The sequence below is a fragment of the Bremia lactucae genome, linkage group LG1 (assembly GCF_004359215.1).
Source record: "Bremia lactucae strain SF5 linkage group LG1, whole genome shotgun sequence".
NCBI lineage: Eukaryota > Oomycota > Peronosporomycetes > Peronosporales > Peronosporaceae > Bremia > Bremia lactucae.
In genome coordinates, this window is record NC_090610.1 from 14,862,383 (window position 1) to 14,876,353 (window position 13,971).

Sequence of the window (13,971 nt, forward strand, 5' to 3'; positions counted from 1 at the left end):
GACCGTTGCCCTTTTTGGCATACGGTCCAAAATTACGTTCAGTACCTTTCGGTGCTGGACGTGGGGCACTACACTCATGAGCGTAGTGTCCCAATTTTTTTATTTTTGGCAGCGATGGCATTTCTGCGATCGCTTAATGTTCGGAAAGCGAGGTCTCTCGCTTTCGACGTAAGAAAGGTCCATGGGTTCTGGACCTCCTAACTCGTGTCGTCTTGGAGGACGATATGATGACGAACTAACTTGAGCCTGTCTCAAGCTAAAGTCCTCCTGTTCCGCAACGGATATTGCGTCTTCAAGCTTATCCAGTTCCAAGGGGAACAGGTGGGTCTTTACGGGACCATCCGTAAGACCTCGCATGAACACCGTAATCAACGCGTGTTCATGAACTGGGTTATTTGTAATACAACTTGCTAAGAGTCGTATGTACTGGGCATATGCGTGCACATCACGCTTGCCTTGCTTGAGTTTCAGAAGCTCTGAACGAGCTCTGAACTCAGCCCTTAATGGTTCAAACGTCTGTTTGAGTCGGGTTTTAAAAACCTCTAGCGACCCAAAGACGTATGGGTCGCGCAACTTGAGGCCCAATGCCCAAGTTTTGGCACGACCTGTCAGATTTGATTGAGCGAATGCGATTTGCATTTTCTCGTCGATGATGTGACGTGCCCTTATGGCATCGTCTAACTCGACAAACCATCTCAAGAGGGAGTCTTCTTCGACTCCCCTATACTTAGAGATGTCAATCTTTAAAGTTTCGTGACGACGCGTTAGCATCATCCCAGGTATAGGGGTCTGTACCTGTTGTAACCTCAACAGTTCCGCCTGTTGAGAGCCTTGCTGATTCAGCAAGGCTACTTTTTCCTTCATCTCGTCAAGTTCATGTTGTATGAACTTGGCGATAGTTGAATGGAGGGCATCTCTGTCTAAGTTGGACAGCAATGCCAGAATTGCATCGCTTCCTACGGTCGAACTCATTCGTTCAACCGCACTCCTTTCTATATCACTTAGAAAGGAGTAGCTTTCAGGGGAAACGTGATGCGTATTCCCACTACCATCTAACATGTCCATGTTAAATGTGGAAATGTGGTCCTTGGACGGACTACAAAGTGCTACCAGGTGTAACGGGGCACTATGACTTGTACTGATTCAGTACAAGTCCACTTCGCACTGCTTCAGTTGCGAGTGGTGCCCTACGTTGATTGACGTACACTGTACGTGCAGAGGAAGACTTCTCTTTAGGCAATAAGCTTAAGAGGGTAAAATGAAAACTGTATTAAATATAATTAAGTGTCTTTTGTTCTCTTTTTGTAAATGCTAACTTAATTAAAATCTAATACTAAACATGTAAATGAATTCTTATCTCTGTCTTATCTGTAACTCTCTCTTTGATTACTCCTACAGCTGATTAGTCTGCGGAATAAATAGGTATAATGGTCTATACCTATTTATGGATAAGAATTCTGAATGTTACTCTATAAGGTAATATCCTCCAAATATTATCTACCTTTTAGATAATATATTAATTAACAACCTTTAAGTTTTAATTCCATGTAACGATACACCCCGTTACAGTTGACCATTACCTGGTAAATAATTTATATTCTGTCATTAAAATATTTTAAATGCTCCGATCAAGCCATATTTTTTTTGAGATAGAGCGCTGACTTGAAATAGATTACTGCCACCCGTAATTCTCGATAATTCTGTGGCAGGAAGCCGCTATCAGATTTTCCTCAACGTCAAAACCAATTCTACCTACATCTATAGAAAAGTAACAAATGGGTCGTTCTCGTTCTTCGCGTCCTGCAGCTCGTCCAGCCCCACGTCGCGCTCCGGCTTCCGCTCAGCCTCGTCAATCCGCACCCGCCCCTGCTCGTGCGCACGCTGCGCCCCCCACGCATCGCAGCTCGAGCAGCAGCGGTGGCATGATGAGCGGCCTCATGAGCACGGTAGCCCAGGGCATGGCCTTTGGTACGGGAAGTGCCGTCGCGCATCGTGCAGTAGGTGCCGTGGCCGGATCGTTTTCAGGCGGATCGGATGTCTCGCATCAACGTGAGGCTGCTCTGGATTCGCAGGATCACCAAGCTGTGAAGCCTCCTCAGCAGGACCAATGTGGCATGGACCAGAAGGCTTTTCTCGAGTGTTTAAACAGCAACAGCAATGACATCAGCTCCTGCCAATTTTTCCTAGATCAGTTCAAGCAGTGCCAGATGCAGCAGCAGAGCACCTTCTTGTAGATGTGTTACTGCGTCGTGGTTTGCACACAGTAAAGCCGACTTACTAATCAAGTTAATGTTTTAAGTGTAGGGCCTAGACCACGGTTGGATTTTGCTGTAGCAAGCGTGGCAGCAACTTGTAGTTATTAGTATTAATAATTATAGCTGACTTTCACGTGCGGCTACGCTGAGGATGTAGTAATTTTTTCGGCGACTAATAATTCGACCGCGTTTCTATTCACTCTTAATTTACTGATAAAGCTCGAATAATACTGAGCCTCGTTTTGATAGCTGAACTGTATTGACATACTGAAAACTGGATATTACGGAAAGGGGAGTGCGCTCTGCTCCAATCGTTTTCGGGGTTAGCCGTCCCCACGTTTCAATATCATAATCTCTTTAGGAGCCAGCTAGTCCGAAAGAGAAAACTTAGGAATTCCACAAATTCGTCGCTGACCCTTTATCAAGCAGCAATTATGGTAAGATCTCAGCGAACGACAAGCAATGAAAATATACAAGAACCCTTAAAGATCTTCTATGACGTGGTCAGGTTAATTTTACGGTCGATCAGATGCGTGAGATCATGGATTATACGAAGAATATTCGTAACATGTCCGTGATTGCTCACGTTGACCACGGTAAGTCGACTCTGACCGACTCGCTTGTGTCCAAAGCTGGTATTATCTCAGCAAAGCACGCCGGAGAGGCCCGATTCACGGACACCCGCGCTGATGAGCAGGAGCGTTGCATTACGATTAAGTCGACGGGCATCTCCATGTTCTTCGAGTACGACATGGACGCTGGTGAGCAGGCGACGGCCGACGCTATCGCTAAGGACAACATTGTGGAGGCGCCCTCCGACGAGGCAGTTGTTATTAACAAGAATTCGTATCTTATCAATCTGATTGACTCTCCTGGTCACGTCGACTTTTCGTCCGAGGTAACAGCTGCCTTGCGTGTAACGGATGGTGCCCTTGTTGTGGTTGACTGCATTGAAGGTGTTTGCGTGCAAACCGAGACGGTACTTCGTCAGTCTATTAGTGAACGCGTTAAGCCAGTTCTTATGGTTAACAAGGTGGATCGTGCTCTTTTGGAACTACACCTGGAGCCAGAAGACTGTTACCAGTCGTTCACCCGTGCCATTGAAACGGTAAATGTTGTTATTGCCACATACTTTGATGAGAAGTTGGGTGATGTCCAGGTGTACCCCGAGAAAGGTACTGTCGCTTTTGGGTCGGGACTACATCAGTGGGGCTTTACTCTTAAGAAATTTGCTCGTCTTTACTCAAAGAAGTTTGGCATTGCTGAAGACAAGATGATGCAGAAACTGTGGGGTGACTGGTACTTTGATGCGGCTAATAAAAAATGGACCAGCAAGAATAACGCTGAAGGCACCCTTAAGCGTGCTTTTTGTCAGTTCATTATGGACCCAATTATTAAAATGTTCGACGCTATTATGAATGACAAGAAGGCGAAATTTGAAAAGATGATGAAGGCTGTTGGCGTAGAGTTGAAGTCGGATGAGAAGGAATTGACGGGCAAACCCCTTCTGAAGCGCGTTATGCAGCGCTGGTTGCCTGCCGCCGACGCTGTCCTTGAGATGATTGTTGTGCACCTACCGTCCCCCGTGACTGCCCAACGCTACCGTGTTGACACTCTATATGAGGGTCCGCAAGACGATGAATGTGCTGAAGCTATTCGTAAATGCGATGTGAACGGCCCTTTGGTCATGTATATATCTAAAATGGTGCCGACTTCGGACAAGGGTCGATTCTACGCTTTCGGTCGTGTATTCGCCGGTAAGGTTGCTACTGGCCAGAAGGTGCGTATGCTCGGACCTAACTATGTTCCGGGAAAGAAGACCGACTTGTGGGTCAAGAACATTCAGCGTACTGTTATCATGATGGGACGTTATGTCGAGCAGACCCCCGATATACCGGCCGGTAACACATGTGCACTGGTCGGAGTTGACCAATACCTGCTCAAATCTGGTACCATTACTACGTCTGAGACTGGTCACACCATCCGAACTATGAAATTCTCCGTATCACCTGTTGTGCGCGTGGCAGTTGAACCCAAGACCGCGTCTGACCTGCCGAAACTTGTAGAAGGCATGAAGCGTCTTTCAAAGTCAGACCCCATGGTCCTTTGTTACACGGAAGAGTCAGGTGAACATATTATTGCTGGTGCTGGTGAACTTCACCTTGAGATCTGTTTGAAAGATTTGCAAGAGGAGTTTATGGGAACAACGGTTAAGATTTCAGAACCAGTAGTTTCCTATCGCGAGACTATTACTGGTAATTCTTCCAAGACTTGTCTCTCGAAATCTCCCAACAAACACAATCGTTTGTTTTGCGAGGCTTCACCTTTGGGTGACGAGTTAACTCAAGAAATTGAGGAGGGAAAGGACGAAGTCACACCTCGTCACGACTTCAAGCTTCGTGCTCGTTATCTGGCCGACAACCACGGATGGGATGTTACCGATGCCCGTAAGATTTGGGGCTATGGACCTGACGGCACGGGAGCCAACTTATTTGTGGATGCCACTAAAGGAATTTCATACCTGAATGAAATTAAGGAGTCGGTGCTTGGAGGATTCAATTGGGCCACGAAGGATGGCGTTCTTTGCGAGGAGGTCGTGCGTGGAATGCGTGTTAATCTTCTTGATGTAGTGCTCCACGCCGACGCTATTCACCGTGGTATGGGTCAGATCTTGCCCACTACTCGCCGTGTGGTTTACGCTTGCCAGTTGGTTTCGGAACCTGCTTTGATGGAACCCGTCTTCCTTGCCGATATCCAGGTGCCACAAGACGCCGTAGGTGGCGTTTACGGTGTGCTGACGCGCCGTCGCGGTCATGTTTTTGCTGAGGAACAGCGCCCGGGGACCCCCATGATGCAGTTGAAGGCTTATCTCCCTGTAAACGAATCTTTCGGGTTTACAGCTGACCTGCGTCAGGCAACAGGTGGCAAGGCTTTCCCGCAGTGCGTGTTTGACCACTATCAGACCGTTGGCGGTGACCCAACTGACTTGGGCAATATGGCTGGTAAGTTGGTGAATGGCGTGCGTTTGCGCAAGGGCCTGAACCCGGATGTGCCACCTCTCGACCGTTTCTATGACCGTTTGTAGGGTAGCATTAGTGAAAATTTCTGCCACTCTAAAATGAATCGAATTGCCTCGTGTTCTCATTCACGGTGACCGACGTTATTAATTTAGAATAGTGGTTGAAGCTTAGTATAATCATTTAAATTAGACCTGAGCTTATATTGTCTTCGATAGGCCAGGTGTTAATGCCGAGCAACTTTCTAATCTACTCATGACACCGACAGATGTGAGTCCCTTCAGTTTGATATAACTCGATTGAATTTGGCTAATTCCAAGCTGAAATACCATCTCCTTCTTCCTGTCAGCACTATTACACTGGCGCTCCATTTTACGCCGGCATCTCGAGCCTCTAGACGGGCGCTGATCTGCGTTATGTATTTTGCGTCGATATGCTGTGAATCCTATCAAGTGCTACAGTACTGAGCTGATTGTACAACCATTGCTGTGCTCAGACGCGGCGCTGGCGAGACTTGAGAATTCGAAATGTGCTGTGGTCTTCATGGATGTGGTGGAGAGGATTGGGCGAGTTTTACCACGACGAAAATCATTGGTGATCTGCCATGGATTGGAAGGGATGCTTGTGTGCAAGAAATTATTCGTCAGGTGGTTGCCAAGACTAAGGATACCAATTTGCCGATCATTCCCGATGGCGACGCATAGTTTCTTGTGTATATTTAGCCAGACATTGTGAAAAGCTAAAAGAAACGCTATCCTAACCCCGAATGCAGTGAGTGTTATGTGATGTGTTTTAGGGAGATAAGTATTCATTTTGCAAGTTGATTGAAGATGGAATACGCACGATTATGCGTCTGTTGCCGGACATCGATGTTGCCCATGCTGCAAAGTTTCTACTGGGTAGGCTAAGCGAGGCGTGGAAAGAGCGAGCGCACATTTAGTATTTTACAGCTTCAATTAGGGATCGTGTGTGGCAGGTCATGCTGTCTCCATCGCTGCTTAAGAGATCTACGCGTCCAGGAGGGTAGCAAATAGCAACTGCGCCTTCATTCTTCCAGCCGTACAGACGCAGACGCGGTAGGACTGAGTTAACAGAATAGAATCGTGAATTGTAAATTAGTTTAATAAGAAGTCACAAACGCGAACTGGACTGGAAACTTGCAAAGTGAGCACAAAATAGTTGACGTCGATAGGCTATCACCTCGTTTTATAAACCTCCGCCGTCTCCTTAAGAATGTTTATCCAAGTGGCCGCCGCTGCCTTCATTTCCGCTAAGTTGGCGAACGGTTTGGCCACATCATCCAACCCTACAATTTCCTGCTCTGTGGCTAACAAGCAACCAGGTCCTCGCAACTGATCATCCGTGTAACCACAGCGGGCCAATGTATGACCAAGATTGCCACACCGGAAGCATTGAATTTGGCATAAAATATGAGTATGCTTGAGGATGATAGTCGTACCTAACTAATCCAATCGAACGATACCTCGCAAAAATTCCGGACACCCAGCAAGTCGAAAAGTCAGACGCCAGACATTGGATGTCCTTCGACTCCGGCGAGCATACTTGTAAATACAAATATTAAAGTTAAAGAGTCCTATGCATGAAAGATACATATCTCCAACGTCGGATGACCGTACCGACTCGGGTCCGGCAGTCGGCACGGCGGCGCCCTCACCGTCCGAAATCCAAGGTCGATAGCAACACCGAAAGTATAGCTTCAGTCTCTACGGATGTACCACCCCAACTAAAGTCGAAGGCTCAAGTACCTTTAAGGGCTGGCTGTCGGAGATCGACTCCCAAGACCAAGCTAGTACGAAAACAAGCCGCCGGTGCAACACGATTTGATTCCCTAGTTATTCAATATCAGGACGCACAGGAGGACAATGTTCTTCTTCAGGAGCAGTCGCCCGTCATCATTGAGGAGGTGCCGGCGACAGCAGCGACCAAGGAGGGACTGCTCTAGAGAGAACGATTTCGTCTGATCAGCCTCATCGCACAGGACAAACAACCGCTGGTCACGGTAAGCCAGCCGATCGATACCGCTTTTCGGTCCATCGACGACATGACAGGCCAGCTCCAGCTTCGTGCAGTCTCCGCACCGGATACAGGCAACTGTATGGCGATAGCCATTGTACAAGCTTTATGCGACGCAGACGTAGCTGCGGAGGACACCCTGTTAGCTGCGGAGGACACTTTGTTAGCTGCAGCTGCTGGTAGCCTCAAAACTGGAATTAAACATGCGGGACAGCTGCATCCGGGGGAGCAATTCCCACATGACACACGGGGCCACACTCATCGTAGTGCAACGTGGATGAAAGGGGATGGAGCCTTCGGCTTCAAAAAAGCAGCTCAAGTGGTATCTGGAGGAATTTGGTAAGAGTCCGTTGGAGAGGAATGCACAAGTCAATGTCCACAACTGAGGCGGCTGTGAAACGCTCTGTTAGGCTACAAATTTTGTCCGTCAAAACATTTACGTCATCGCCACGGGTGGTGACGGGGATGAGGATTGGCAATGTAGCCTCTACGGCGGACTGTGGCCGACTCATTGCCCAGGATAAGCAACAGGAGGGTGGCCAATCTTCTTTAGTGTAGCACTTCGCGGGACGCCATTACTCAGCGTTCGCGCACCAACGCACTGCAGTACAACCTACTTTAGGCGCTTCTGTGGCACAAAGCCTCGGCGAGTCCATCTCGTCGGAGGTGGTCATGAGTGATGTCGGGCGCGTGCAAACGGCGGTTGAGAGGGTGGACACAACAATGTCAAGGACGCAAGTATGAGCGGGTACCCCTCCGACTCTCGGAATTTGGAAATGGGTTGTAGTGAGGAGAGGCAGCATCATTCGGAGTCTCACCGGAATGCACGGTATAGTGCCTTAGAGTCACGGCTGTCAAGATGTCAAGAACCAGAAGTTGGTCCAGAGCACGGATCATGGTCATAGTGGTCAGTCGCAGCTCGTCGTACGTGCCCTACAGACGCCTACGCGTTTGAAGCCGAACAAAAGGGCACATCCCTTCGCACCGGAAGAAGCGAATAGGCACAATGGGTAATCTAGCAACAAGCAAACCGCACTTGAGCTTTTAAATGGGAAGGCTACAACGGGAAGCAGGGCAGCGCTAACGTGCCCGGACATTTCTATGCTAACAAACGGGTACTGGCAGAATTTGTGGCAATCTTGGAGTGAGACGTGGGTAGCGGCTACTGGAGTGCTATTTTTAACGCTCGACAGTAGCCCTGAGCAGTGGTGTCGGGCAGTGCTAGCGGAACCGGTCCAGTTGATGCGGCTGCTTCAACAACTTCCCTTTCAGCATACCCTTCTCAATGCACTAAGTGATGAGGTAATAGTGGCCTGGATGGCTGCGTGGCGACAGGACTGCCTGTACCTGGGGCTCATGGCGTATCCCAATCGGAAAACTGACCACCCCACACAGGTGTGGCTAGATGAGGGAAAAGCACGAATGACTAGCGTATCGGGCAATGCGCGGATCCCTGGTGTGCAATGTTCCGCGAGCCAAGACCTTCTTCTACAGTCAGGTACGGGAAATTTTCATCAGGGCCCAATGTTCTACTTACGCGTAAGTGCCTTTCTCAGACAATTGAAGAGGAGCTCCGGCTGGCACAAACTATTCGACAAGACCTCCGCTTGAACGGACTATTCTACGATGGCAATTCAAGCGTGCTCGAACGGGCAAAATGACCAAACCATTACGGGGCTGAAATGGATTATTGGGCAGCCTTTTCGCACTAGGGACACATTTTTGCATCCGAATGGCAGCCAATTCTATGTCAGACACATAGCACCGTGCCGACCACAGCCCTCAAGCTGGCGTTACACGACTTTATCACCATGCCAACCGATCGAGTCCTCATCCAGACCAAAATGAGCTACTGATGGAACCTTTCTCGATGGCAGAGGTCCTCAGGGCCATCACGTCGCTGCTTCCATAGCGGCTGGGCCGGACGGGCTTAACATTTATCAAGGACTATCAAGCCCTAGTAGCACCGGGACTCGTCACAATCCGTAACGACATACTGAAGGGACGATCGCCACCAGCCTTTTTTTAAAGGATCTTATCATCCCGCTCTGGAAGAAGGGTGATTCAGCGGACGCAATGGATTATCGGCCGATCGCGCTACTCCAGCCTGGCTATGAAGTAGTCGCCAAGACGATTCTTAGGGGTCCCGATTCAAGACACTCAACAAGGTTTTGTTCATGAAAGACAAATGTCCAAAACAGTCATGATGATAATGGCGCAACGATTAACAGCAGCACACGAACCGATCGGGATCCCGCTGCTAGCCGCGCAATTTTACTGCTGGATTTTGCAAGGCGTATGACACGGTCTCACGCGACTTTTTATTTGAGATTATGAGGTATTTCGGGTTTGTGGAGTCTTTAATTGCCATGATTCGGACCTACACAACAATTCTACCGCCCGATTTGTGGTTAATGGAAAACTATCCGACCCGATCTCCGTACTCACCGGCATCATACAAAGTTGCCCGTAAGCTCCCTTACTTTTTCTGCTTGTGACGGAAAGATTGGCAATAGCTCTTTTGCAACGTCCCCGGATACGGGGCTGCAGCATCCAGACATTCCTGGCCTGGAACAGAAATTTTCCGCTTTTGTGGATGAGTCAACGATTTTCTTCACCACGCGGGGCAGATTCCGGAGGTCATGTGTATCGTGCAGCGCTTCGGGGAGCCCCAGGGTTATCTGTACAACCAGCAAAGAGTGTATTGATCTTCCTGATCACAGCGGTCGCAATCTCAGATTATGAAGGAATTTCTGCCCTCCGCCATGGTCAAAAGACTAGGTACTTAATATACCAGGTAGGAACTGGGGACCTACTGGTTGCAAATTGGGTTTCACGGATTCGAAACGTCAGAAAGCGTCTAGCCACCGCAGTAAGCCTTTCAAGGAGCGTCGCAAGTCGGTTCTTGCTACTGAATGCTATCATGCTACCAGAAGTGTTATTTACAGCTGCGGTCTTTCGACTCCCGCAATGACCTCGGGTGGAGTTGCACAACATTCAGAAGCAATTTTTGTGGCATCACTCCACAACCCCAGTAGACACAAAGTCAATCCAGGTCTGCTATACACTCCACGGGGAGCGGGCGGGATTGGGCTCGTCTGCATCGACGTCGCTATATATACTAGACTCTCAAATATGCGACGAAGTGGCTTATTCAAAAACGTGATCGCTACTTCTACGCGTGGGCTGCGTGGTCATTTCAAGATTTGGCGGCTCTGCTAACTGGAGACTATCACCGGCACTGTCCAAAACTGGAAGAAACAGCGCGCGCCTCACCACGCACCTCGGGGCCACCCGGTCGAACCAGGAGTTGTACCTTTAATATTATGAAGATATTCCGACACTCACAGACTTGTACACTCAGGAGCACAAGGATTTTGGGCGAATTGCAGTGGGATCAGAATTCTTGGATCGTGGATAACAAGGGAAGCGTGCTATCGACCAAGAAGTATCTACTACCACCCGCCTGCACGCTGGCTGAATTACACATTCGGCGAGTTTCAACACTGGATTACCGTATCCGGCTCCCCCAAACAGGGCTGGGTACTAACCATACGCTCCCCAAACAGGGCTGGGTACTAACCATACGCTCCCTAAACTGGGGCTATGGGTAACAGCCATACTAATGGCAAGCCCATATCTGCCCGCAGCCGAAATTATGCAAATACCGGCTCAGCTAACGCTGCGGAACGGACCTGAGGTACTGAACAACTATGTTTGGAGATTTACAAACCGAGGGTTACACACGGGTGCCAACAAGCATACGAGCGACCCCGCTCTGATCATCCTACATCAGGCCACAAACGGAGTTTAATGGGTCATTCATCACATGACAGATGTGCCCGAATACCAAAGGAGTTGGTGACACTACAACAGCAAACACGAAACACGGCGCTTGTATTCACAGCGCATCCGCAGATACACAGAGTCCCATGGAGCCTACCACCGTCCATCAAAAACGTGCACGCTTTCAAAGCGATACAACGACAACCGTTCCATCGCGCCAATTGCAAGGCCATCCCGCACTTACGGCGGTAATCGCCAGATTACAACACCGCGTCGGCTCACACGATGGCAACCACTTTCGATGTCCCAGTCACCAGCACGTCTCTGGGAACACGGACACGCTCTCACGGAATACCAAATCTGGGTCTGCTACAGAATAGCTCCCTATCAGTTAAATCTGTAATTCCCGGACCGCGATAAGCACTCGTCATGCAAGCGGCATCTGGCATGCGCTGGGCAACACGAAGGACTCCTCCATGTCCTCTGGACTGCGCCGGGGCGTTTAAGTCTTGGGCATACATCATCAAGCAGTGGACGCGGTCGAAGGTGTCATCCGTGAAATGGGCTTGTATAAACAAGCATCGTTATCGCGACCGGCACCGGCGATTTCTGCGAACGTGCGGGCGGATATTCAGCACGTATTTCTGGACAACGCGGACATCGTTGGCCGGGCATGAAAAATGATCTGGTGGATAGCGTGCTTTGTGTGCGTACCACGCTCTGAATTCAGCGGAACAGGAGCATCCATAAGCAGGACAGTGCGTCTACGGAGCAAGAGGTAGCGGAAGTCAAACAAGCCCTGCTTCGCCAACTCTGAGCGGTCGCGATCAAGGAACGAAGTAGAGATAGGAATGTGAGTACCGGCGTGTCACTCCGCCTAGCCACAGAATTGTTCCAAGACACCATCGTCGCCCTGCAGCTAACACTGCACAGCCCTCGTCACCGACAGGAGACATCTCCTGGGGTACTTGAATGGCTTAGGACTTTTCAGAAATCTCATAATCCATAAACGGTAAATGAATTGTCACACAGTGACAGATAATGAATTGAATTTGTATTTACATGTGATGTGAAGCTTATCATCAACAAGTGATTCAGGTCCGGGTCGGAAAACAAACGGACTCTTCCCTGAGTATTAAGTTGGATGACCAGCTCGCTCGAATTAATGCCACTACATCCCAAATGCAAAATGCGACAAGCTGAGTCGGGGGATAAAGGAAACAACGGCTAGGACATTCTCGCGCCAGGTTCTTTGAAAGGCTTCACCGAAAGGAAGACGTCATTCGACTTCTATACCGATATGAGTGAGACTAAGGGCAAGTCATCAAGTTAGACGAAATTTAAACGATGTCACAAGCACCATCAGGCCAACTAATTAGATCTTGCAACCCACCTTCGACAATTAACCCCAGTAGTGCTGTCATGCGAAAGGTGTCCACTTGCAGGCAATAAGACACCTGTCAAGAATCGAACGACGGTCCTCTTTCAACTCAATACCTTTCATGTAAGCTAGTAGGACGAATCACCTCTAGAGGTTCCTGTGATAGATTCTTTAAAGGATGTGTCGATATTGTTAAGCAACATTAAACTATAAAGTGCGTGTACAAGCACGGTACAAAATCCGTTGCAGGTGCCGGAGAAAAAGTATCGATTCTCCTAACCTAGGGATACACTTGAATGCAACCCAAATTATCTTTCTTGATGCCGAGGCCCGGAGTGGTCTTTTGGGTAGTACCTTTGACATACCGTCAATGATTACGTCTTCTCGTGGTATCGGCGTTTGAGCCGGTACCGTTGCAGCGTTCAATTATTGAACGCTGGATTAACAAATAGGTGGAACTCAAGCAAAAAATAGAAGCCCAAAACAGAGCGCTTCTCATTTCATGTAACGGGCTAAAGTTGCCCTAATGTTACACAGTCCCCATTTAGCACATTTGGTGTACTTAAGGGGATGGTCAATTACTAAACAATAGTAAATAGACCCAACACTCGGGTGTGGTACACATTTGTGACCAACCCTTGTGGATGTGATGCACATGGGTGCATTCACATTAGGGGGGATGACGCCCAGCGTCATCCATGATGACGGCTAGCGTCATCAGTTACGCGAGGTATCTATAAAGATACGCTCGCAATACATATTAAATGATATCTATAGAGATACATTTTAATTGGTAAAAATAGGTATTTGTATTTAATTCTATTAAATATAAATCAGTCTGAAAATTACTACCTACTTGGGAAGTGCGCACGAGGAGACGAGTTACCGCTCCCGTGACGACACTTAACCAGAGTTCTTAGTGTGTTGGGTGAGGTCGCTAGAGCGTGGCCGCATTACGACGTGCCCGCCTACACTTGGTAGCACTTGAAATCCTTCCCACGACCCGCATCTCTGCGTGTGTACGTGAGGATGAGCCTCAATATTGATTGGGCTCATTTCCCCCACCTCTCCGAACATCATCGGGAGGTGGCAGGGCATATGGCGCAGAGACTTGGTGAACAAGCCCTGGCCAGGCTCCTGGGCAGTCCTCCTGAGCAACATATTGCTCAGTTGGAGCAGTTTGAGGCATTCGTGCTCGGACAGCGGAGAGCCGCGTCCGAGGCACAGAGCCATGCTGCGACGGAGCTGCGAGAGGCCTATGCAACTGATATCGTGTCGAACACAGTTGAGGGTGCGTTGACGGGATGTCAAACGTCACCAATTCCTACCCAGCTCGTGGAGACTGTGGTAGTGAATAAAACGATGACAAATAGTCATGCGTCCGAATGTCCTGCACAGAGCCGAGAGCCTGTGGCAGTAGACGGCGAGCTGACAAGAAGTTATGCGTCGCATAAACCGGCACAGTGCCAAGAGCCTGGTGCGGTTGAAAGGGGTGCTT

The 13,971-nt window shown here is 48.9% G+C and overlaps 4 protein-coding genes across 4 annotated transcripts; all 4 read left to right on the forward strand.

Annotated features, from left to right (window-relative positions):
- Positions 1-1,775: 1,775 nt before the first annotated feature.
- Positions 1,776-7,022, forward strand: CCR75_006758 (uncharacterized protein; the record flags this gene model as incomplete). Its single annotated transcript, XM_067964826.1, has 3 exons — positions 1,776-2,230; positions 2,617-2,692; positions 2,764-7,022. The coding sequence occupies 3 exons, from the start codon at positions 1,776-1,778 to the stop codon at positions 5,338-5,340; spliced, it is 3,108 nt and encodes a 1,035-aa protein (XP_067814834.1). The 3' UTR covers positions 5,341-7,022.
- A 312-nt stretch (positions 7,023-7,334) lies between these two features.
- CCR75_006759 (uncharacterized protein) lies at positions 7,335-7,649 on the forward strand (the record flags this gene model as incomplete). Its single annotated transcript, XM_067964827.1, has 1 exon — positions 7,335-7,649. The coding sequence occupies one exon, from the start codon at positions 7,335-7,337 to the stop codon at positions 7,647-7,649; it is 315 nt and encodes a 104-aa protein (XP_067814958.1).
- A 758-nt stretch (positions 7,650-8,407) lies between these two features.
- On the forward strand, positions 8,408-8,967 carry CCR75_006760 (uncharacterized protein; the record flags this gene model as incomplete). Its single annotated transcript, XM_067964828.1, has 2 exons — positions 8,408-8,804; positions 8,825-8,967. The coding sequence occupies 2 exons, from the start codon at positions 8,408-8,410 to the stop codon at positions 8,965-8,967; spliced, it is 540 nt and encodes a 179-aa protein (XP_067815281.1).
- A 2,175-nt stretch (positions 8,968-11,142) lies between these two features.
- Positions 11,143-11,472, forward strand: CCR75_006761 (uncharacterized protein; the record flags this gene model as incomplete). Its single annotated transcript, XM_067964829.1, has 1 exon — positions 11,143-11,472. One exon carries the CDS (start codon positions 11,143-11,145, stop codon positions 11,470-11,472), a length of 330 nt encoding a protein of 109 aa, XP_067814956.1.
- Between the last annotated feature and the right edge of the window lie 2,499 nt (positions 11,473-13,971).